The 23,840-nt window shown below is 46.4% G+C and overlaps 2 protein-coding genes across 3 annotated transcripts; both read left to right on the top strand.

Annotated features, from left to right (window-relative positions):
* Positions 1 to 1,199: 1,199 nt before the first annotated feature.
* On the top strand, positions 1,200 to 4,044 carry mrps33 (mitochondrial ribosomal protein S33). The gene is made up of 3 exons (XM_061030059.1): positions 1,200 to 1,363; positions 2,714 to 2,933; positions 3,478 to 4,044. Exons 2-3 carry the CDS (start codon positions 2,719 to 2,721, stop codon positions 3,581 to 3,583), a joined length of 321 nt encoding a protein of 106 aa, XP_060886042.1. The 5' UTR covers positions 1,200 to 1,363; positions 2,714 to 2,718; the 3' UTR covers positions 3,584 to 4,044.
* Positions 4,045 to 6,302: 2,258 nt separating this feature from the next.
* Positions 6,303 to 23,484, top strand: braf (B-Raf proto-oncogene, serine/threonine kinase). 2 transcript variants are annotated; one of them, XM_061029513.1, is made up of 20 exons: positions 6,303 to 6,482; positions 10,973 to 11,074; positions 11,235 to 11,522; positions 11,611 to 11,714; positions 12,881 to 12,983; positions 13,103 to 13,251; positions 13,891 to 14,010; positions 14,115 to 14,274; positions 14,844 to 14,883; positions 16,294 to 16,413; positions 17,537 to 17,673; positions 17,760 to 17,877; positions 18,017 to 18,101; positions 18,200 to 18,376; positions 18,468 to 18,514; positions 18,625 to 18,743; positions 18,834 to 18,965; positions 19,053 to 19,187; positions 19,663 to 19,816; positions 20,614 to 23,484. In XM_061029513.1, exons 1-20 carry the CDS (start codon positions 6,327 to 6,329, stop codon positions 20,634 to 20,636), a joined length of 2,469 nt encoding a protein of 822 aa, XP_060885496.1. In that variant the 5' UTR covers positions 6,303 to 6,326; the 3' UTR covers positions 20,637 to 23,484. The 2 variants fall into 2 exon arrangements, with proteins under 2 accessions (XP_060885496.1, XP_060885497.1); XM_061029514.1 differs by lacking the exon at positions 16,294 to 16,413 and having other exon boundaries at positions 6,304 to 6,482.
* The last annotated feature ends 356 nt before the right edge of the window (positions 23,485 to 23,840 follow it).

The following is a 23,840-nucleotide window of genomic DNA, read 5'->3' as shown; positions in this document are numbered from 1 at the left end:
TGAAGCTGTAAAAGTGTCCAGAAGAAGCTACACCTGCAGTTCTCCGTTTCTGCGTATCTGGCGCCCTCTGCTGTTTATAAACTGTAATGAGGTGATAAACTGAAACGTTTATCACTTACATTTTGAAGTTCTTCAGAATAACAATGCTGCACACAAAGCAGAGTTAAATAAGAGATGTGATTTTTTTTTTATTTCATAAACTGAGTCTTAATCCTGAGTCTCAATATTCAGAGTTTAATCATGAAAGTTTCTAATTTACTTGTTTGAAGATGAAAAGTTAGATTTGACGATTGACAGATTATCTCAACTGCTAAAAAACAATGAGTGCCGTTTTGACAGCAAATAATAAGATCACTTAAACAGCCAATATTTAGAGGAATTGAGGAGATGAATATGACGACATGGGAGAGATTTGAAGAATTATTGAGGATCCTGAAATTATTCACACACATTTTTAAAACACTCTAAATGAACAAACAAACATAATTGGTCTTAATGTATCTTTGAATGTGTTGATTTCATTAAAAATAGATTCATACGACACAACATTTACATTTATGTTTGTATTACACTCTTGGTTTGATTAGAAGACTTCGATAAGAAGTCACCAGAACCAGTCGATTTTAAACCAATCTATAAATTATTTCAGTCTGAATAAAGGTGGTGGATAGATTAAATAAAATGCCATCCTGAGCATGGTGTAAAGAGCTACAGAGCAGCGAACAAACTTCCGGTCTAAGGTAGGCGTTAGCAGGCAGATGTTTCTATTTTATATCACGTACGTGTACATGCCTCGAGTTTTCTCACCTTTAATCCCTGTAGGTTATTTGTGGTGGTCCATAATACGTCTAATAAATAAATAAAGATTTTATAAGCCACATACAATTTAAATAATATCGGTAAACTTTTTATATTTTCAAGATCTGGCAAAGGGGTGTTAACGGAACGGTATGTGAGAACTGTTACACATCGGACTCTTTAGAGCGACGGACATCCCTCCGGCGGTTAAATATATAAAAAAAATGACATGAAAACAGAATAAAAACTTAAAATTTAAACGTTAATCAAACCTTTATGACACATGATACATAAATGTGTAAGTAATATTATTTTTTTAAAGTAAGCTTCGTAAGTACAATTCGTTTTTATCGCTAAACCGGAAGTGGAAGAAACTGGCCAATCAGGTGAAGGGAACTGTGTCATGCGCCGTAGAGTGTGTGATGGCCGTGTGGATAGTGAAGGTTAACGTTGGTGTGAATGTTTGTGAATTTAATCTGTTTTCATTCAGATTTTGCTGCATGTAGAGACATTTTAACATTTTTACAGCAAAGATTAAACTCTGACTGACGGAATACAGACTCAGGTGAGAAGAAAATGTGAACTGTTATTATTGTTAACAGCTAAGAGCTACACGAAGAGTTGAGGGCTGTTTCACACTTCATTATTCTATTTTCTTATATTTAATATTTAACCTACGACTGTAAGAGATTCATGTTAGTGTGTTATCATGTTAACCTGTTGTGTTTCGTGTTTTGGTATAATGATGCAGGTAGTTTTATTTTGTCAGAAAACACTTTAAAAAACTCAAATTAAAGCTCTGCTTACGTCTTTTATATTCTGTCTCATATTCTCTGCATCATTTCAGTGGTTGTTTGTTTGCTCTAACATGTCAGAAAATCGTGAATCATGTGGATCATCTTAAAATGTGCCAAAGAGGGATCTACCCCAGAGCTGTAACACAGGATGAATGAATAGACTGTGAATGTTAAAAGTCAGGGTTGGTCATTTCCTCCAGATCCACTTTTTAAGATTCTGGTTGAAATTGTCTTTAGGTCCCGACAGAAATGAATAACTTGTGTTCTCTGAAAAAGGAATGAAGAAAATCCGTCATCTGTAGCAGTTGTAATCCTGTAAAAACTTCAACCAATGTCTGTCACGAGGTACCAATCTGATGAACCAATCAGACGCCTCCCTGTCTCCCTGCTCGCTCTCTACCTCTTGTGTGCTCTATCCCTCACTCAAAGTGTTTCACCGATGACTTTAGGAGTTTATACTGAGAGTTTACGTACCGCTGAATGAGACATGAGACGACGTCGTTTCTACACGATGCAAGAGATGAGCTGAGGTCCGCTTATGAGGGAGCGTCCTGATGCAGAGAACAGTTGGTCCTCATGCGTCCTGGACGTAGAGGATGGTGAGGCGGCCGTACACCAGGCTTCAGTGCTGTGGCTGCAGGCAGTTGGCGATGCTTAGCTGCACCGTAAAAAAAAAAAAATGTCCCAAAGAATTCAAGAAATTTGCAGGAAATAATATTAATATCCTGTAGGTTGACTTAATGACTTCTTGTTTCACCTCATGATAGTTTATAAATCCCGTGTGCAGCTTCCTGTCAGCCCTTCAGGTTAGACGGAGATAAAAATAAAATCAGTACAGAAATGATCAAAGATATTTAGTGCTCAGGACATGTGACCCTCTTCATTAAACACCTTCAGTGTTTTTAGAATCACAGTTTTTCTGTGTGGTCTGTTCAACCTGATCATGATAACATTAAAAGTCTGCATTGACCTCAAAGACACCAAACATCCTCCCCCTCTTTTTGAGGAGCTCAGACCCTTCCTGTTAGTCTGAGACTGCTGAAACAAAAACCGCCGTCACTTGGTTTTAATTTGTTCTGTGAACGCCCGGTTTAATCCTCGTCTCCTCTCTGTTTCAGCGGCCATGGCCGGTCTGTCGAACTACGCCCTGCGGATGGCCAGACTGAGCGCTCAGATCTTCGGGGGGGTCGCCCGTCCCACAGACTCTAAATCCATGAGGGTGGTGCAGCTGTTCAGCGAGCCCCCCGTGGCCCAGAGGAAGGAGGTGTACGACTGGTACCCCCAGCACAAGATCTACTACGCCATGACCCAGAAACTACGCTTCATGGGTCTGTTCAGGTACGCAGAAACTGAAGCTACCGGCAGGTCAGGGTTCACACAAGCTGAACAGAAATGATAAGCCTGATATGTACTGTTAACAGAATCAGGATAAGAATCAAGGTTTACTGACAAGAAAGGAATTAGTTTGGGTGCTTTATGTTTACGTGCATCACTTCTGTCTGAACCAGTTATTTTGCCCTCTTTCATCACCTTCTGGCCTCCACCACTGCTCACCACACCCACACACAGCTCCTGTCATGGTACCTACCACATGGCCTTCACACACATTGTGATTTATAGGTCAGTCGGGAAGAGAATCATTTCTTTATTTTAGAGATAGGACCGTGGATAGGGTCAGAACTCAGAGAGAAGGGGGGGAATGACAAGCGGGGGAGTAGCCACAGGTCGGATTGTCCCCGGGCTGTCAGCTTGGAGGACTGCAGCCGCCGTACGTGTGGCAGGCGCCCTAACCATTAGGTTACCAGCGCCTCCTGTTAAAAGAATTCTAATCAGAGATTTCACAACGAAGTTCTTTAATGCTTGTTTGTTTTCTTCCTCTCAGAGATGAACACGAGGACTTTAAGGAGGAGATGCGTCGTCTGAGGAAACTGAGAGGAAAAGGGAAACCGAAGAAAGGCGAGGGGAAGAGAGCGGGGAAGAAGAAATGAGCTGCACTCGTTCTGCTGTTCCGTCTCCACACAGGACTCATGTTTCTCTTTTGGTGTTTATGGAGGCGGACAACTTTGGACTAACGGGGGGTGGCCCTCCTGGCTGCAAATGAAACATTCTCTCTCATGTCTATTCCATATTGATGTTCACTCCTTTCATTATTAAAACCTGCTGGAGTTAAAGTGTCAGAGGGTGAAACATAGACAGACAGTTTGATGTGAATTTGTGACGTTGATGAGCTGCTAAGATGATCGACCGAGTGAACAAACGAGGAAGAATTGAAGAATTCTTTCTCTTCCTTTATAACCTTCATGATGATCTGGATCCTTGCAGCTTCGTGTTCCTCGTGTTGATTTGGGAGGAAGTCGCTTCCTGTCGTCAGCTTAAGAGGAAAAGGATGTAAAGAGAGACAAACATGTTGTGATTTTCAAAATAAAAGCCACTTGATAAACGTTACAAATGTCTTCCTGAGCTGAGATACATGTCGAGGAACGACGACACACTTCACAGATGTTTGTGATGTTTCCAGGTTTCATGGATTTATTTGAAGTCAACGTGAGCGCTGAAGGTTTTCACATGGTCACAAAAAAAACGGATTCAGGTCACTTCAATAAAAATGATAACTTTATTTGTAAAGCTCTTTTAAAAACAAGCGTACATAAAGTGGTCTGACGTGCAGAAAGAAACGTAACAACAAAGAATCAGAACTCAAATAACCAGACAAACAATCCGACCAGCATCAGAAAAGATTTCTGCTCTGTCTCTGGTCACTTCCTGTCAGTACCTGTGCTCTGCCTCTGGTCACTTCCTGTCAGCACCTCTGATCACTTCCTGTCAGTACTTGTGTCTGCATCTGGCTCACACCTCACCTTTCACACAAAATGCCTCGTACAGTAACTTTTAAGACAACAGATCCACTAGAAACAATTCTGCAGTTACAACAATACAGTGTTTGAAATCAAAACAACTTTATTAGTTAACATGTATAAGACTCATACAATGGGGCTGCTGTGGCTCAGTGGTAGAGTTGTCCTCTCTCGACATGGTCGGGTGTTTGATCCCCAGCTCCTGCAGTCAAATGTGTCCTTGGGCAAGACACTTAACCCCAAGTTGCTTCCTCTGCTTCGGCAGTGGCGTATGAATGGATAATACTGATGGACTCTTTACTCAGCGGCCTCTACCATCAGTGTGTGAATGTGTATGAATGGATGAGTTAATACTGATGGACTCTTTACTCAGCGGCCTCTACCACCAGTGCGTGAATGTGTATGAATGGATGAGTTAATACTGATGGACTCTTTACTCAGCTGCCTCTACCATCACTGTGTGAATGTGTATGAATGGATGAGTTAATACTGATGGACTCTTTACTCAGCGGCCTCTACCACCAGTGCGTGAATGTGTATGAATGGATGAGTTAATACTGATGGACTCTTTACTCAGCGGCCTCTACCACCAGTGTGTGAATGTCTATGAATGGATGAGTTAATACCGATGGACTCTTTACGCAGCGGCCGCTACCACCAGTGTGTGAATGTGTATGAATGGATGAATTAATACTGATGGACTCTTTACTCAGCGGCCTCTACCATCAGTGTGTGAATGGATGAGTTAATACTGATGGACTCTTTACTCAGCAGCCTCTACCATCAGTATGTGAATGTGTATGAATGGATGAGTTAATACTGATGGACTCTTTACTCAGCGGCCTCTACCATCAGTGTGTGAATGTGTATGAATGGATGAGTTAATACTGATGGACTCTTTACGCAGCGGCCGCTACCACCAGTGTGTGAATGTGTATGAATGGATGAATTAATACTGATGGACTCTTTACTCAGCGGCCTCTACCATCAGTGTGTGAATGGATGAGTTAATACTGATGGACTCTTTACTCAGCGGCCTCTACCACCAGTGTGTGAATGTCTATGAATGGATGAGTTAATACCGATGGACTCTTTACGCAGCGGCCGCTACCACCAGTGTGTGAATGTGTATGAATGGATGAGTTAATACTGATGGACTCTTTACTCAGCGGCCTCTACCATCAGTGTGTGAATGTGTATGAATGGATGAGTTAATACTGATGGACTCTTTAATCAGCGGCCTCTACCATCAATGTGTGAATGTGTAGGTGTGACCTTTGAGTCGTCAGAGGTGCCCAAGACCACCTCTTTAAGCGGACTCAGGCACGGTACCCGAGTACGATACGTTTGTGTTCACAATGATCAAATGAACCGTACTTTGGGGTCAAGCAGACTCGGGTCTAGGCCCGGGTCCCTAATGTGAAACTCCCCTTAAATTTACTTACTTTTGTTAAAAGCCCCTGAATCCTTTTAAGAATGTCACACGTTTGTATTTTTACAAACTTTTAGAAACTTTTTTATTATTGAATCTAAAATTAAATGTTCGGACGATTGTCCTCTCAGGGCTTCTGTATAAAACACAGCATAAACATTTCACTTTATATTTAAGATTAAAAAAAAAATACAAATATACTTAAATCAATCAAACTAATGGATCAAATTAATTCTAAAATAAGTTAACATATTGACTTTATAAAATCATCTAATCATTAATTATAATATTTCAGTTATAAATAAACAGTAAAGCCCCCCCTCCCTCGTTTATTCCCTCTGTGTGTGTGTCTGTGTGCTCGCTGCTCTCTGTCGCCCCCTGCCGGCCTCCGCCTCTCTCTGCGGGCTCCTCTATTATTTTCCACTCAGTTTCTCGCAGTTTAAAATGGCGGCGTTGAGCAGCGCCGAGTCTCCACCGCCCGTCTTTAACGGAGACACCGAGGAGCAGGAGCCGGGCAGCGAGCGGGGCCTGGAGGAGCTGGGCGCCGGGCTGGAGGACTCCTGCACGGGGGGGATCCCCGGGGGTCCGCAGGATGAGGAGGTAAGCGCTCCGGCGGCGGGGAGCGGGGCTAAGCTGGGCAGTGGACCCGGGCTAGGAGAGGAGGTAATTGGATGTAAACGTTCAGGAAACACCGGCTGTAGCACGGATCAGGGGGGAGGCAGCGCGGGGGGGGGGGGAGGCCGGAGCGTTGAGAGGTAACGGTTTATCTGAGCGGGGGGAGTCTGAGGAGCGAGGCCGGGGGGGGGGGGGGAGAGAAGAGGAGGAGAGGAGGAGGAGGAGGAGGAGGGGGAGGTGGAGGAGGAGGAGGAGGAGGAGAGAGCTTTATCCGGGGTAGAGATGCTCGTTTCGGGCCTGCTTTATTCCTCCGCTCCTGCTCCATTTGTCCAGCAGAAAGACTCACTGCAGCTGCAGCCTGGTGCGCCAACACACACACACACACACACACACACACACACACACACACACACACACACACACACACACATACACACACACACACACACACACACACACACAGCAGTGTTGACGCAACAAACACACACACCTTGTCGTTGAGTGTGTAACGTGCTCTCAGGTCCTCCTCAGAGGAGGTGAGGATGAGGATGGAGGAGGAGGAAGATCACTCAAGTCGTGCCTGTGTGATGTTCAGGTGTGAGGGAGCCATACGCACACACACACGAGCAGACTGTGTGTGTGTGTGTGAGAAGGTATCCTTGGTGTGATGCAGGTCAGAGGCCCCTCTCTCTCTCTCTCTCTCTCTCTCTCTCTCTCTCTCTCTCTCTCTCTCATCCTGCAGGTCGACACAGTCTGTCCCATCAGCTCCAGTCTTCCCACTAACTCTCCTCCGTCTGTTTGAAGAATCATCTTTTTGTCCGTATTTATAAAACTGAACCTTTTTCTAGGATTTAGAGATCGCCACGAACAGAGCTTCTGTAACTTTTAATAAGATGACCCTGCAACAAACCGAACCGACGATGCTGCAGAAATAATCCTGATTTACTCGGTTAGTTTGTTCAAGTAAAACTCATGACAAATACTACGGTCGTCAAAATAGTTGAATTATTTTAAACACGGCGTGTTCTTAAACAGAACAAAACTTTAAATAAACTTCATAAGACAGGTGTGCAGGAGAGGAAACAATCCATCAATGTTTGGTTACCGAAGCAATCTAGTCAGCGTGCAGGAGTTTGTCTGCAAGTTTTCATCTTAAAGAAAACCAGAAATGACCAAATATTTGCCGCCTGGATCTTCCATCTTTGTTGCCGTGGTATCAAACAGGATGATGAGATTTTTTTGGATTGTACTCGTGTTCGCTCAGTGTTCCTTTTTAATTGTCTGTAAAGTTATCTCATGATCTCATTCCTGAGATAGATTTAAGAGACCGCTTTATCGTGTATCGCTGTCTGTGCAAGGCTCCTTCATATTTATATAACAGCGCCCTCGTGTGGCGGTGGCGGTCATTGCAGAGATCTGGGATTGTCAGCTCGTCCCCTTTGATTGCTGACTATCTGAAAGCAGCTCCGTGGCTTGTTGCCAATAGTTACTCTAACCACCAAATGCATATAAAGTGACACGAGTAGAGTCCAACCTGCTGAAGTGTAAAATCCTGCAGTTACTCGAGTGTCCACTAGAGGCTGAGCTGCAGCAGCACAGGAAGTCACATACACACCCATTCTAAAAAAGCCTGTTTTTACAGCAGAGATTAACATGTTTACAGCCTGGTTAAAAAAAAACAAATAGGTCTGATTAGCTCATGTCTCGATCGGCACACACTGTACGGGGGGTGAATGTTTTGATGACTCATTCGTTTTGATTTGATGAAGGATAAGAGTTATTAACAATAAGGCGTGTAGCTGACCTGATTGACAGGTGGGCGCGGTGAAACGGTTTATCAGGAGGTTTAAAACCCGCCTCAGCTCCAGCTCTCAGCCTGTCGTTAGGTTGACTGAAAGTTAGGCTGAGACAGCATTTCCAGCATGGAGACCGCCATCGATGGGACTCCAGCGCCCCCTGCAGGATCAGACGGGCGACGACACTCAGGCTTCAAACATTCATCTTTACAGTCTGTGGTCACATCTTGTGACTGTTGCAGGTTGTCATTTCTGTTTATCTTTTTCTGCTGCGTAAAGTTAACTTGCTAAGCGTGCTAGTTTGTGCAGCAGCTAGCTGCGCTGTCTCGTGCTCGTGTGTTCACAGACGAACGGATCATTTAAATACGGCGTCTTCTTCGGTGTGTTGATTGTCTTCTTTTAGTGTGTGGGGGCGGGATCTGTTTAGCTTATGACTGTATGCTGACATGCTTGATAAAGCTCCTCTAATAATGTTACTGATTTTCTGCAAGTCCAATTCCTCAGCTAATGAATCGTTCTTAACTAGTTTGATTTTAAATTCAGCAAAATATAACATCAGAGGAAACGGCTTCTTGTCTTGAAGCTTGATCCTTAAAGACCCTCAGTCTGTGGGAAACACTGCCATCCAGTTAGTAACACAGTCCTGCAGTTATTATCTTCTCGGCTAAAAAAGAAGATGCACAAAGTCACAACTTAAAGATCTCCGAAAACTGCATTCAAACTCGTGCACGCCGTCTGATCTGCAGAAATACATTTATTGACACGTTTCGGTGACGTTGCTTCTTCACGCTTTAAAAGTTAGACAGCGTGAGTTTGCATGCACATTTTTTATGGACTCATTTTTTTATTCCTAAGAATGTTTTCTTATGAAGTGGACGTCCCCACGTGAACAGAAAATCTAAACGCTCGAGTGCTCTCATAACGTTACGATCCAGTTCTCGGGTACTCGCTGGTTTGATTGTTTTTACACACAGAGCTCCCGCTGCTCCGTTACGCTCGCTCCGGTGTGTCGCTCATCAGTTCACTGAATGCAGGACAGCGGTCTTCAAATCTGAATGAATTGACAGGTGATGGGAACATGTGACTCCGTGGTGAGAGATATCCATGAGTCTGAGGTTACAGACACTCTGCGGCGTCTGTTCCTCTCTCGTTGTTCGCCGTGATGGTGACTTTTTACTCCGGCTGCTCAACAAAAAACGAGAACTTTTTAAAGTCATGTTAGAGCCTGAACATTATCAGAGCTGTAAGCTTTGAGTGTTAGAACTGAGACGGAGCAGATAGACGGAGTACTGAGCTGCTGAAATCCAGGAAACCCGCCCGTAGTTTAGGATGACCGTTGTGCCCCCCTACTCTTTCCGTCCACCTGGTGTCTAGTCCACTGCCCAGGTACAGAGTGAGGGAAACTCTGCATCCTGACAAGATATATGACACTGACACAGAAAACTACCAGCATCCTGTACACCGCTATCTGATAGTTGATTAGTTGATTTGAACTCCCGCCTCTGTTAAGTTGACGGGCTAATCATAGTCTGGGATTTTGGGGTGACACCTGGAGTGGCGGGTGCCCATGCCACCCTCTGGAGATCTGGCCACGCCCCTGCACACAGCTTGTGGTTTCTTAGACTTTATTAAGAAACGCTTCCTGTTTGACTCCTCATCTATCAGGCACGTCGTGTGTGTGTGTGTGTGTGTGTGTGTGTGTGTGTTTCTGGTTGTGAGTCGAGTTCATCTTCCTGCCGAGTGATTTTTAGTTTGTATATTTCCTGATTTCAGTACGGCTTTCTGTCACTTTAATCCTTCATTGATCATGTAAGCTGCTAACTGTTGTTAACGTCTAACCGTTCTAAGGATTTCTTTAAGTCAGGAAGTGTTGGGAGGAGAGAGGGCGCTTTGACGTGCAGCGAAGGGTCGAGGTCACGCTGCGACCAGGACTACATCTTCTGTACATGGTGCGCGTGATATAGCCGCCGGGCTATCGGCGCTCCTGATTTAGTTTCTCTCAAGTGAAATGTGAAGTAAAGCTTGTGAGGCGAGCGGACATTTCTGCACGTTGTTTGCAGGTTGTAGGGTGAATAGATGGACAGCAGGAATTCAGAGAGAGTTTGTCGTTTAAAACGCGCGGCGCTCCCTCGCTGGCTCAGCGGATCCCGTCTCTCCTCTGCATCAGTTCGACATGCTGAAGAGGACACGCCTCAATAAAAGTGCGCTAAAAGATTAAGAGCTCATTTCCAACTTCCTGTCGGGCTAACGCGGCTAACCCCTCGCTCGACCTCCTGTGAAACCTAAAGAGGACACATTGGTCCCGCCTCGCTGTGCGTCCTCATCCTCGCTGTACGTCCTCGAGCAGAGGATTGTTTGCCACTGGGGCGGCTGTGGCTCAGTGGTAGAGCCGTCCTATCTCAACTGGAAGGTTAAAGGTTCGATCCCCAGCTCCTGCAACATGTCCGATGTGTCCTTGGGCAAGACACTTAACCCCAAATTGCTCCCGCTGCTCCGTCGGCGGCGTATGAATGGATTAGTTACTTCTGATGGTCTCACTACACAACAGTCTCTACCATCAGTGTGTGAATGTGTAGGTGTGACATGCGGTGTCAAAGCGCTTTGAGTCCATTTTTTGCTGGAAACTCTGAATTTTTTGATAAACATTTTGTTTGTTTGTTTGTTTGTTTCCCTGCACAGATCTGGAACATCAAACAGATGATCAAACTGACACAGGAACATTTAGAGGCTCTCCTGGACAAGTTCGGAGGGGAACACAACCCTCCGTCTATTTACCTCGAGGTGAGAACGGGTCACGTTTAAACTGATATATTTATAGAGAAATAAAATCTTCATTGGTTCACACTCTCTGCTGCTCCTCATACTCTCCCTCCTCCTCCTCCTGGTCCTCCTCTTCTTCCTCCTCCTCCTCCTCTTCCTCCTCCTCCTCCTCCTGTGTCAGGCGTATGAGGAGTACACCAGTAAGCTGGACGCCCTGCAGCAGAGGGAGCAGCAGCTGCTGGAGGCGATGGGGAACGGGACCGACTTCCTCTGCTCGCCTTCTCCCATGCCCGCTCTGCTGGAGGTGAAGATGGGGGGTTGTGGGGTCGGAGGCGGGGCTCAGGCCTTCCCCTCGGCCCCCAACACCTTAGCTGTCCTGCAGACCCCGATCGACGCCAGCAGAGCCAACCCCCGCTCCCCACAGAAACCCATCGTCAGGGTCTTCCTGCCCAACAAACAGAGGACGGTGGTACGTTTGATGACCTCGGTGTAGATGTAATGATCGTTATGTATTTCCGTTCAACGTATTTCACTAAATGTTGTTGTGATGCGTTCAGGTACCGGCCCGCTGTGGGATGACTGTGAGGGACTCGTTGAAGAAAGCTCTGATGATGCGAGGCCTCATCCCAGAATGCTGTGCGGTCTACAGGATACAGGACGGGTACGTCTCTCACTGACACACGCTGCACTGCAGACTAGAGCTGTCATCATTTCAATCAAACAACTTAGAACAGATTTAGAACATCACACAGTAAGGCTCGACCGCATTCGACCCACCCCCACAACGCCACGCCCTGCTGTTACTTCATTATAGTGTATCAATTTATGAGCCTAAAACCTGTTGACGATCCTGAAGGGAGGAAGATTTTTTTAAATATTATTCAACAGAAACATAAGTCTGTTAACTTGATCAGGATCGAGTGCAGCTCTTTTTAATTTACAACACTACCTGCTGAAGTGAACACCCGTTCAGAGCGCACAGATGCTCCTGGTACACAGATATTTGCGAGCCAGCTTGGAGAGTTGCAGGTTTGCAGCGACCCCGTGTCTCTCCACCAATCAGTGAGCTGCTTTCTGTAGAGAGACGAGTCTCCTATTGCTTTTGCCAGAACATAACCGTCTTCATTTACTGAGGTCAAGAGTGCATTCAATGGTCAAGTCACGCTGAGAGCGCCCTCTGCTGGATCAAACTGCAATCTACCCCCCCCAGGTTTGAATGAATGTTTGAACCTTGAATGAAAACGGACAGCCGTACTGCAGACAGAGGGTTATAATGTTCTGAAGAGAAGGTTTTACAAAGGCTGGAAGTTTGGAAAATAATGAATTTAATCATTCAGTTTTTCTTTGTCAGAAAATGCAGAGTTTGCTTCATGCACAAAATCAGAGATTTAATCCAGAGCACATCAGATCCATACAAGTCCTCTCTGAGGTCCTCAGACCGAGTCAAATCTGCCAACACTATCCTGATACCCTGACATGTTGTGTGTTACGCTCTGTAAAGACGTAAACCAGAGAAGAGCTGCAGAGATCACACTGTGGGGGCCGAGCTGACTTACTCGTCCTCGTTTTAGGTGAAAGTCGATGTTTTTATGAGATATAAACATGAAGACGGTAATGCAGACGAGTAGAATAATTTTATTGTTAACTTAAAAACTGCAGCAGTCTGTGAAAACGATCTGGTTCAGTCGTGTGTGAGCGTCTCTGTGATGACGACAGAAGGTTGAACTGTTGTCACATTTCATGTCTGCATGAATCTCTGCGTGGTGTTTGAACGAGCAGCTTTGTGAAGTACACACAGCTGTGGTCAGCGTGCGCGTCTTGTTTCAGAGAGAAGAAGCCGATTGGCTGGGACACAGACATCTCCTGGCTGACGGGAGAGGAGCTGCATGTGGAGGTGTTGGAGAACGTGCCGCTCACCACACACAACTTTGTGAGTGCTCAGAGGTTCACATCATGACGCATTACATTCGATATTTCTCTCAGCCTGACTCTGTTTCTAAATGTTTGGGTGTGTTGTTGATTTTTTTGATTTTTTTTTTGGATTGACAGGTGAGGAAGACGTTCTTCACGCTGGCCTTCTGTGACTTCTGCAGAAAGCTGCTGTTCCAGGGCTTCCGCTGTCAGACCTGCGGATACAAGTTCCACCAGCGCTGCAGCACCGAGGTCCCGCTCATGTGTGTCAACTACGACCAGCTCGAGTGAGTCCCTCACATGCACGCACACACACACGGGGCACGCTGCTGACACGTCTGAGATCTGATCTATAACTCTGTATATTCTTCACTTTATGGAAATGATCTACTTTCATGACGCCCCGGTTTGACTTAGCAGGTGGTCAAACCTTTTAAACTGTTTGAGACCACATGTTTTAAAACAATGCAAGAGTAATACAGTTTTGCCTTTATTAGACAGGACAGCTGAAGAGAGAGACAGGAAGTGCCCATTGTGCAGCAAATGGGCCGAGGTCGGATGGGAACCCAAGTTGCTGCGTCGAGGACTATAGCCTCTGAACGTCGGGCGCCCTGCAATCTCTCCTTTAACGATCGATAGTGTCAAAAAGTATCAAAACTAGAAAAAAAACCTTCAGATTTTTAACAAGCAGAGGGGGAAAAAAACATTGCAAAATTTAGCATCGAGCTGTCTGTGTTTGGGGTCGCCAGAGATTGGTGAAATCTAAGTGGGGTCATGAGACTGACAGGGTCGGGAACCTCTAGAGGACAGATCGATGCAGGACTCTGAGGGTTCGGTTTGTTGTAAAGTGGTGAACTGTAAAGACATCCATGTATGAAAGTGTTGAAGCTCTGTGTGTCTATAACTGAATGATGTTTGTTCTGCAGCTTGTTGCTCGTGTCCAAGTTCTTCGAGCACCACCCGTTCACCCAGGAGGAGGTCTCCTCTGAGGGGACCACCCCTGTGTCCGAGGCCTGTCCATCCCTCCCCCCGTCCGACTCCACCGGGTCAGTCCTCCTCTCTTTGGTTATTCACTATCGTGCGCTTTTAAACCATGCAGAGATGTTCCCTGTGAGTGAAACTAGTGACACGTATTTTTTAATTTTCTCAGGTCGATGTGCCACGCCACTGTGTCCCCGTCCAAGTCCATACCCATCCCGCCCAGTTTCCGGCCCAACGAGGAGGACCACCGCAACCAGTTTGGCCAGCGGGACCGTTCGTCCTCGGCCCCAAATGTTCATATCAACACCATCGAGCCGGTCAACATCGACGTGAGTGTGCGCCCTCCCTCATCCTGTTACAAAACATGGCGGCTCCTCCGGTTTTTACCTGTTCTGTGTCAGGAGTACGGTCTGCGGGAGATGATCAACGCAACCATGCTCAAACGAGGAAGTGGACCGCTTAATGACCTAATTCTAAACGGCTCCCGCCGCTTTTAAAACCATCTTATCCGCGCGGCACGGCCTGTTTCCTCCTCTGAGCTGCACGGTAGACATGGACGCAGGAAGAGGATCGATGTTGGCGTCTCAGAAATAACAAAAACATCCACAGTTAGCAGGATGGACTCGACAGCGAATGGTTGCCATGGTTACTTCTCCCTCTTTCTGCTTCTTGGTGAATTTGCAAACCAACTTTGTGCATTCTGCCCCCTGCTGTTTCGGACTGTGTACATACACAAGTTTCTTCGGGCACAGAACAATGTTACTGATGTGAACGCAGACCAGCGGGGGGGGGCACGGTGCGAAACAATCGTGCCTGATGTGAAAATGCCCTGAGAGTTTTTCTCCAGCAAACACTGAAATGAATATAAAATGATTTCTCCGTCTTGTTTCCTTCTCAGGACCTGATTCGGGATCAGGGCTTACCGAGGTCAGACGGAGGTAAGGGTCACTGACGCAGATTTCTGGATCATTCTGTGGCTTTTTTTTTCCCACCATCCCGCGTCTGCGTGCTCTGGTCTTATGTGTGTGTGTGAAGTTCAGTCAGCTGTGTTTAGATCTGCACCCGAACACTCACTGAGAGCGGATTCAATCGGCAGACCTCGTTCACTGAAACACTCACAGTCACAGTTCAGTTAGTCGGCACATTTCAAAACCACCTCAGTCGACCGGAGAGACGCTCAAAAACAACAATTTGAAAAAAAGAATAAGAATCAAAAGAGGGAAAGACATCTGTGAAAGTGAAACATCAGGATTTAATGGATTTAAAATGATTGGATGACATGCTTTGGATCAGAATATTTACTTAATCATGTTTTCTTCTCCTGGTGGTTTTTGGTGTTTTTCGCTGACTTCAATCTTTTAACTTCAGAACGTCGATGCTAACTCACTCAGAGGGAAACATTCAATAACAAACCATCAGCTGCTGCCGACAGAATCAACAATAATAACATATTTCCAAAACCAGTCGACAGCAACACGAGAATTATTCACTGAACGCACACCTCTCAGGACGAATGTTTCAGCCCCGTCCAAGGCTTACTTAATGAACTTAATTTTAATTCAAATAAAAAAAAAAACCTGAATGTATCCGTTAAGTTTCATTAGTGAAAAACGCAAAGCACGCTGAAGTAGACGGCGTGTCTGTAGCTCTGCTTCCTCCGTGGATATTCTACAGAAACTCATTAACCCGGGGCGACGCTGTACGAGTTCAGGCCCGTTTAGAACCCGTTAATGAGTCGTAGACCTGATTTTAAAGACGCATGTCACAACCCCGATCTGCTGCTGTGCCCGACCGGTCGTATTATTTCCTGATGATATGAAATGAACGCGTGATCGATTGTGTTTCAAAAGTCGTTCAACTGGAGATTTCTTCTGAATCTTCGAAATTCAGGAAATGTTCTTAAGTACCGAACAAGTTCAAATATCAAGTTTAAAATTAAAAAATAAACTAAGTCAGCGATAAATCCAAACTGTAACCATGTCATGAATAACAAAGATGATGTTACTAATCAGAACTGAACAGGAAACAAACTAGCTGAACACAAGCTAAGCTAAGCTAACCACGTCCTTCTTCGAGCTCCAGTCTTTGTACGAGGTTTTATCATCTTCTGACCAATCAGCAGACAGAGGTGTTTGTTCAATGAATGCTGTTTATCTTCACGTTAAACTGTGTGAGACCTGCAGAGACACGCTGACCGACACAGCGAGCTAACATGCTAACATGCTAACATATTCAGGTGTAGCCAGCAGTCCTCTCCATCCATCAGCTGTAGCTGTAGTCAGGAGTTGGAGGTGCGAGGGGCAGAGGGAGTAGCAGTGATGGTCTGTCTGTTTCTCTTTGCCCTGCAGCCCCCCCGAACCACCCCGCCCGCTGCTTGAGGAAGCACCGAACACGGACCTCAAGCCCCCTCCTATACTCCTACCCCAATGACATAGTGTTTGATTTTGAGCCCGAGCCTGTTTTCCGAGGTAGTTAGGCCTCTGTGTGTTTCTGTGTCCTCCATTCACCCTGAACCACACCTGAACCCCACACCCCCCACATCCCACCCCCTCCCTGTGTCACTGTGTGCCCCCCCCCCCCACCACACACACCTCTCTTTACCCCTCTATGTCCTCACCTGCTCTCTGAACACACCGACACCTCACAGAGACGTCACCACTGATCAGACACACGCCTTCCATTGGATGCTGCTTTCATGATCTTTATTATTGATTTTAAAAAAAAGATGAATATTATTCAGGCCCGACAGATATGTGGGGCTGATATCGATGATGGGGAGATTAAAAAAAATCGGATGCCGATATATCAGCCGATATCTATCTTCGATCTGTAGAGATAGAGAAACACATTTCAGACGTAGTTATCAAACACTAAGATTTAGAGTGAAGACAGGATGGTCACTGAGCTGGAAAGTAACTGAGCATGTACGTGCATCACCGCTCGACACTCTGCAGTGTGATGATGCTTGTTGTAATCCATACAGCGCCCTCTGCTGGTGACAGAGAACTGCTAGTGTAATCTGTTTGACTGGCGAGACTCAGCGTAGTTTTATTTCAAGTTTAAATTTAACAACAATATGCTGCAATCAGTCAATCTATAGATTCATCAAATCAACTAACCCAGTAGGGGGCGTAAGACTTCATCTCAAAGGGACTAGAGACTAAAACCTTGTGACCAGCAGAACCAATCAGAGGAGGAAGAATTCTGCCTGTCGGGGGTTAACGCCTTACTCACAACGTGTCGCATTTATCGTGAGATTGTTTGTCCCTTAAGGAGCACCGTAGCTGAGCAGCAGCACTGAGCGCAGCGTCTCCCTGTAACCACACCTTCGATAACTCACTTCTTTTATTTCAAAATAAAATTACCTTTTTATCCCAACAGGAAGTAAAGTACCCGTTAGCTTAAGGCAGTAGGAGATTACAAAATAAAAGCATAAAATAAATGCTTTTTTAAATTAATCGTGACATCCAACACACCCCTCACCTCACCTCTGCATGTGACCACACACACACACACACACACACTTTCACCTCCTTTATTTCCGGCGTACTCTTCCCACTCACCTCCCGTTTCCCGTCTCTCCTCCTCCAGGCTCGACCACGGGGCTGTCGGCCACGCCCCCTGCCTCTCTACCCGGCTCTCTGACCAGTGTGAAGGTCCCACAGAAGTCGCCATGCCCACAGAGGGAGCGCAAGTCGTCGTCCTCGTCCGAGGACCGCAATAAGATGGTGAGAGATGTTCAGACGTGACGAATATGTTTCCCGATGGGTTTTTTCTCGCCCGTGTTTGTGCTGATGAGTGTCGTGTTTATCAGAAAACTCTGGGGAGGAGGGACTCGAGCGACGACTGGGAGATCCCCGAGGGTCAGATCACTCTGGGTCAGAGGATAGGGTCTGGATCCTTTGGGACCGTCTACAAGGGAAAGTGGCACGGTAAGACCCAAGACGTTCTTTTAAAACGTGATGAGGTTACCTTTCTGTCTGATGTAAAGAAGTGAATCCTTTTAGTCGGACTGAAAACCTGGATGAGCTCTGACGCTCTGTGTCTGAAATGTTCCCCGTCTGCTCTCAGGTGACGTTGCAGTGAAGATGTTGAACGTCACCGCTCCGACGCCTCAGCAGCTTCAGGCCTTTAAGAACGAAGTGGGAGTCCTCAGGTAACGCCGTTAACGTCCTCATGTGGTGTTCACCTGTACACTGCGCTCCTGCAGCTCTGTGGTCTGACTTCCCCCCCCCGTCTGTGTGTCTGCATCAGGAAAACACGTCACGTCAACATCCTGCTGTTCATGGGCTACACCACCAAGCCTCAGCTGGCCATCGTGACGCAGTGGTGCGAGGGCTCCAGCCTGTACCACCACCTGCATATCATCGAGACCAAGTTCGAGATGATCAAGCTGATCGACATCGCCCGGCAGACGGCGCAGGGCATGGAGTGAGTTAATCCTGACTGATGCTGCAGGATGATGTCACACTTTAACCTGAGAGAGTCACTGAACGCCTGTCCTCTTCTTCTTCTCTTTCAGTTACCTGCACGCCAAATCCATCATCCACAGAGACCTGAAGAGCAACAGTATCCTTCTGGCGCACTTTAACTGCTTATTCATCTTATTTTTTATGCATTTAACCCTCAAAGAACAAGGAGTCGAAGAAGAGTGTTTGCCTTGACCTCCGCCCTCTCAGATATTTTCCTCCACGAGGATCTGACGGTGAAGATCGGAGACTTCGGTCTGGCCACGGTGAAGTCTCGCTGGAGCGGCTCGCACCAGTTTGAGCAGCTGTCGGGCTCCATTCTGTGGATGGTGAGTCGTCTGATTTTGAGCGAAACAAATAAAAAGTACGAGGAAGAGTCGTGATGAGACGGTTTGTGTGCCCTGCTCTGTGTCTGTCAGGCTCCCGAGGTCATCCGGCTGCAGGATAAGAATCCGTACAGCTTCCAGTCGGACGTTTACGCCTTCGGTATTGTTCTGTACGAGCTGATGTCCGGCGCTCTGCCGTACTCCAACATCAACAACAGAGACCAGGTACGACCTCAGACGTGTCAGACCCCCCACACACGTTACTGTCACGTGTTCCGCGCAGTCAGAGAAATACTCTTTCTCCTCCCACAGATCATCTTCATGGTGGGCCGGGGTTACCTGTCTCCTGACCTCAGCAAGGTGCGCAGCAACTGTCCCAAAGCCATGAAGAGACTGATGGCCGACTGTCTGAAGAAGAAGAGGGAGGAGAGACCTCTGTTCCCACAGGTGAGCCCCCCCTTCAGGTTTAGACTACAAGGTGGTCTTCATGTGTGACGGAACCTGTGAGGCAGCATGCACACAGTGTTCAGCATCAGTCTGTGACTCCTGTGAGGCTTCCAGTGTTTGAGGTTTCAGTCCTGCACGCCGTCATGTCATCGAGTCACCAACGTCTCCGTGCAGACGTTGATGTCATGAAAATATTCTGTTAGTAATCAGATTTAAATCAGTCTCTCTTCACAACATGTTTGTTTATTTAATCTGCTGTCTGTGACTTTCCCTTCGGTCTCATGAACACAGAGGTTTAATTAAATGGATGAGTTGATCGTTTCCACCAGCAGGGGGCGTCAGAGGTTTACGAGCGGAAAAAGCAGCCGCACTCAAAATCCAAACACAGAGCACAAGACGCACAGCGGGTTTTTGTTTAATCCTGATTGTTGACCTCTCTGCTGTGTGTGTGTGTGTGTGTGTGTGTGTCCGTCAGATCTTGGCGTCCATCGAGCTGCTGGCTCGCTCCTTACCCAAAATCCACCGCAGCGCCTCGGAGCCGTCGTTAAACCGAGCTGGCTTTCAGACCGAGGACTTCAGCCTGTACGCCTGCGCTTCACCCAAAACCCCCATCCAGGCCGGGGGCTACGGTGAGATGCAGCACACACACTCACACACACTCACACACACACACACATGCACACACACGCTTGTATTCACAGTTGCTCTGAGGAGCTCCGTCTGACTCAGATTGTTACCCATCCAGTCCTGACTTAAATATTTAAGGTGTTAAAGGAACAATAGGTAGGAATTTGGTTCGGTGTGCTTTGGCGCCCACCGAAGGTATCTGAGTGTAACTGCACTGTGCTGTTAGCTCCTCCCCCTCATTGACAGCGCGCATGTGTTGACAAGCGGAGGGCGGTGTTCATATCAACCGACGAGGTTCAGTAATATAACCTGTCTGCTAGCGTCTACAGCCCTTTGTTTGCTAACTGTTAGCATGTGGAGTATGTGTATTCAACTGTTACCATGACGACTGTAGGCCCATATACTCCCATCATTCAGTCTCTCCTGGACAGATGTTGAAGGTCATCTTTATGTTTGTGTCTTGCTGCTTTTAATCTTTGATTTGGACCTCTGAAGGAGAGCTGCCTTTATCTGTCAAAGCCTGCAGCAACAGCCGGCTGGTAAAAATGGGAGGAGCTTTTATTAGAAGTTTTACGGTACCTGTTCCCCTGACAGTCTGATTTGCTTTTGAATATCGAGAACAAAAGAGCATCCAATCATGTAAGCAATCCGAAGTCACATGTAAGATGTTTGTTCATGTTCGCGTCTGAGACATCGTTTAATTCACCACCACGATCACTGAGGACATGATGGTTTTCTGCAGCACAGTGTGAATCCTAACTCTCTCTCTCTCTCTCTCTCACTGTTTTTTTCTCTTCAGGGGAGTTTTCAGCGTTTAAATAAGATCTGCAGATCTCTTCAGTCCGTCCCTCTCCACCTCTCTAAAGTCTCGTGTCCATGCGGTGGATTCATCCATTTCTGAACAAACAAAGAATGTGCTTTTTTTTTCTTCCTCTGTCCACCTGAAGGGGGCAGTGTCACCCCACCGTCCTCCAACAAACAGACACTGACCAAAAACTCAATTAGAAAAACACTCCGAATAAAAGACCTTCAGACGAGACGACGGGAAAGATAAACTCCACGACCTAAAGATTTCACCACCAGACGAGTTTGAGGAGGAGACGCCTGCTGCCTGCTGGAGGGAGCGCGAGGACGAGGAGGAGGAGACGTCACTCCCTGTGCGAGGAAGCCGGTTCATCCGCGGGGCCGCTAGCGGCACTTTGAGCGAGGGCCAGGCGTTAGCCGGGTCCCGAGAGGAGCTGGATGGTTCACCCTGAAGGAGGACGACTTGAACGAGACATTTATTTTTTTTTCCTTTGTTCTCATGTTACAGATGGGAGCGAGCAGCTGCTGCTCGCCTCCAGCTTTTCTGTTACTTCTGCAGCACAAGCCTTCGCTTTTTTTGTCTTTACGGGCCGACCAAACCCTGCGTTTTCCCTTTTTTAATCCCACACCTGAGCCGAACAGCAGCTGAAAGTTTGAGCTCACTCGACCTTCTCGCAGCCTCCGTGTGGAAGCTGGAGGAGAGTTTTTTTTTTTTTTTTTTTTTTTTAGTCTGGAGCGTTTCTTTTGGAGGATAAAAGCTGATTGGTTCGTTCTAGCGTTGCTGTCCAGCGTTTACACTGAGCCGAGGAGCGTGTACAGGACCCGCCTTCTCCACGTGCATGTTGTGTCACTTTTCTTTCTCGCTCCTTTGGCTTTAATATTTGCACTCCGCTTCTATCGGGGACGTCATCGTCTCGGCTGCAGACTGACGGCTGCAGCGTTTCCTGCTGATTGGACGATTCCCACCTTTAAGTTTTCACACACACGCACACACACACACACACACACACACACACGTGCTCCGGTACTCTTCATTCCAGCGTGTTCAGGGCCGGGCGTGTTGATTCCAGGTTGATTCTGTTCTCGTCGATGTTTGCCTTTTTTCTGTACAGGCAGGCCTGCACATGTTGACTTATTTATGAGCTTCTTTTGATTTTCGCTCTTTCTTTGGACGCTTGTTTTTCGTCTTTTTGGACTCGTGTACTTGCACTTTGTGGAGATGGATCGAAGCAAACGAGCGACTTGCCTTTTCCTTTTTTTTCTTTTTTTTTTAAATGGAGGAATAAATCGTGACACGCAGAGCTGACGATCCAAACTCCAGTTTCTGATGCTAGAGCATGAACGTATCATGGTGCGTTCAGGAGCCTGACGCTGGAGCGTGAACGTATCATGGTGCGTTCAGGAGCCTGACGCTGGAGCGTGAACGTATCATGGTGCGTTCAGGAGCCTGACGCTGGAGCGTGAACGCATCGTGGTGCATTCAGGAGCCTGCTGTGGAGCTTGAACGCATCATGGTGCGTTCAGGAGCGTCCAGCTGCAGCAACGTCCATCCAAACTCTTGACTGTCTGATTTTTGTCTTTCATCGGGGTCATGTTCGTCTCTCCATCATTCACTAAACCTCAGCGTGTTCATTCAGCTCGTTGGCACAGTTCAAAGGTCAGGGTCGGACCGAGACTCTTTTACATATCAGCCGCCGTCATGATGACGAGGATCATTAAAAATCGAGCTTCAGACGAGGTTTTAAAAAGTTCTTCTTTTGAACGAGTGTTTGAGATAAAACCTTTGAAATTTAAACTCTGAAGTTTTGGAGATAAATACGCTGCTCGCCCGTCGGCTCAATACGAGTCGAGTAATAATGAAACTCAGAGCGAGGAGGATCCGTTCTGATGACATCATTTGACGCTTTTTTTCCGCTAAAATCCAGAAATGTTTTTTTCTAAATTCACACTGGAGCAGATTTAGATTCATCGTCAGACTGAATTTGTCTTTAGAACAAAAGAAAACGGACCCTTAAACCCGGAGAGAGAAAATTGGGGATGAAATATAACTATTTATCTCGGGTTAAGCCTGTGTTCACCAAACATGTTTTTTTTTTTCAGAGTGCTCCGCCTTTTTTGTGCTTCTGCGCCGCGCCGCTCCAGGACCGATTTAGAGTCGAGATGAAAGTCTTGCAGCTGCTTGAATCCGTTGACCTCGTGCAGCTGAAACGTTAGAGATCTCTAAACAAATATGTAATCGTTTGACAGCTCTTAAAAAATATCAAGGCGAGTTAGTAGAGTAATCTAAGGTGTTCAGTTGAGCTAAGACGTGGCCTTCATCCTCCTCCACGGACTCCGATATCATCATCATCATCATCAGAGACCTGAAGTCTCCAGAGCGCTGTATTTATCCTCCTCATAGATCTTTAATTTAACAGACAGATATCATCTTCATTCTGTTCAGCCTTCTTCTTCTGTAACATTCCCGTCTCCTCCTCTTCCTCCTCCTCCTCCCTGCCTGCACCTTCACCCTCCTCTTCCTCACTCGACCATGAAGAACTTTCAGAGATTTTAGTTTCCTTTTGTTGTTGTTTTTTTTTTGTTCCTGTTGTAAATATGTGTACAGATGAAATCCTGTCAGTTTGCTAGGAGGCATGGAGACTACAAAATGTAACAAACTATAAAGTGTTGAGAACCGAGCGAGCGAGAGAGCAAGCGACCGAGCGAGAGAGAGAGAGAGAGAGAGAGAGAGAGAGAGGCGTTTTTTGATGAGACAAACAGTTGGCGTGTAAAAATATTTAAGGCTGTATCATACGGAGAAAAGAGCTTAATGTATTTGTTGTGAATATGAAAAACTGATATATTAAAGAAGTGCATGAAAACTGTAGTCTGCTTCATGTGTTTTATTGAGTGTGTAGGAAGATTAAGGACCACAAGGGGGCAGCAAACCACAGACAAGAACATCTGCTGCAGATTCACAGCACACACTCCAGGCCTGCTCCCAGACCTGAATGACTTAGGGTGACTGAGATTTAAGGGGGTGCAGCCAGAGGCACTGCTTGTCAACAGGCGACTGCTGGGGGCCCCCAGACCAGTAGGGGGCCGACAAACTTTAAACCACAGCGTTGCCTCAAAATCTGCACATTTTGCAATGACAGTAGGAAACCTCCTTAAGGGAGCCCCATCTGACAGGCACTCACTCTCAATGCCCTGCTAAGCGTTGCATGCGTTATTGCTGTGTGG

Source organism: Labrus mixtus, chromosome 22 (assembly GCF_963584025.1).
Source record: "Labrus mixtus chromosome 22, fLabMix1.1, whole genome shotgun sequence".
Taxonomy (NCBI): domain Eukaryota; kingdom Metazoa; phylum Chordata; class Actinopteri; order Labriformes; family Labridae; genus Labrus; species Labrus mixtus.
Note: the sequence above shows the minus strand (reverse complement) of the source record. Positions and strands in the feature narration are given on the sequence as shown.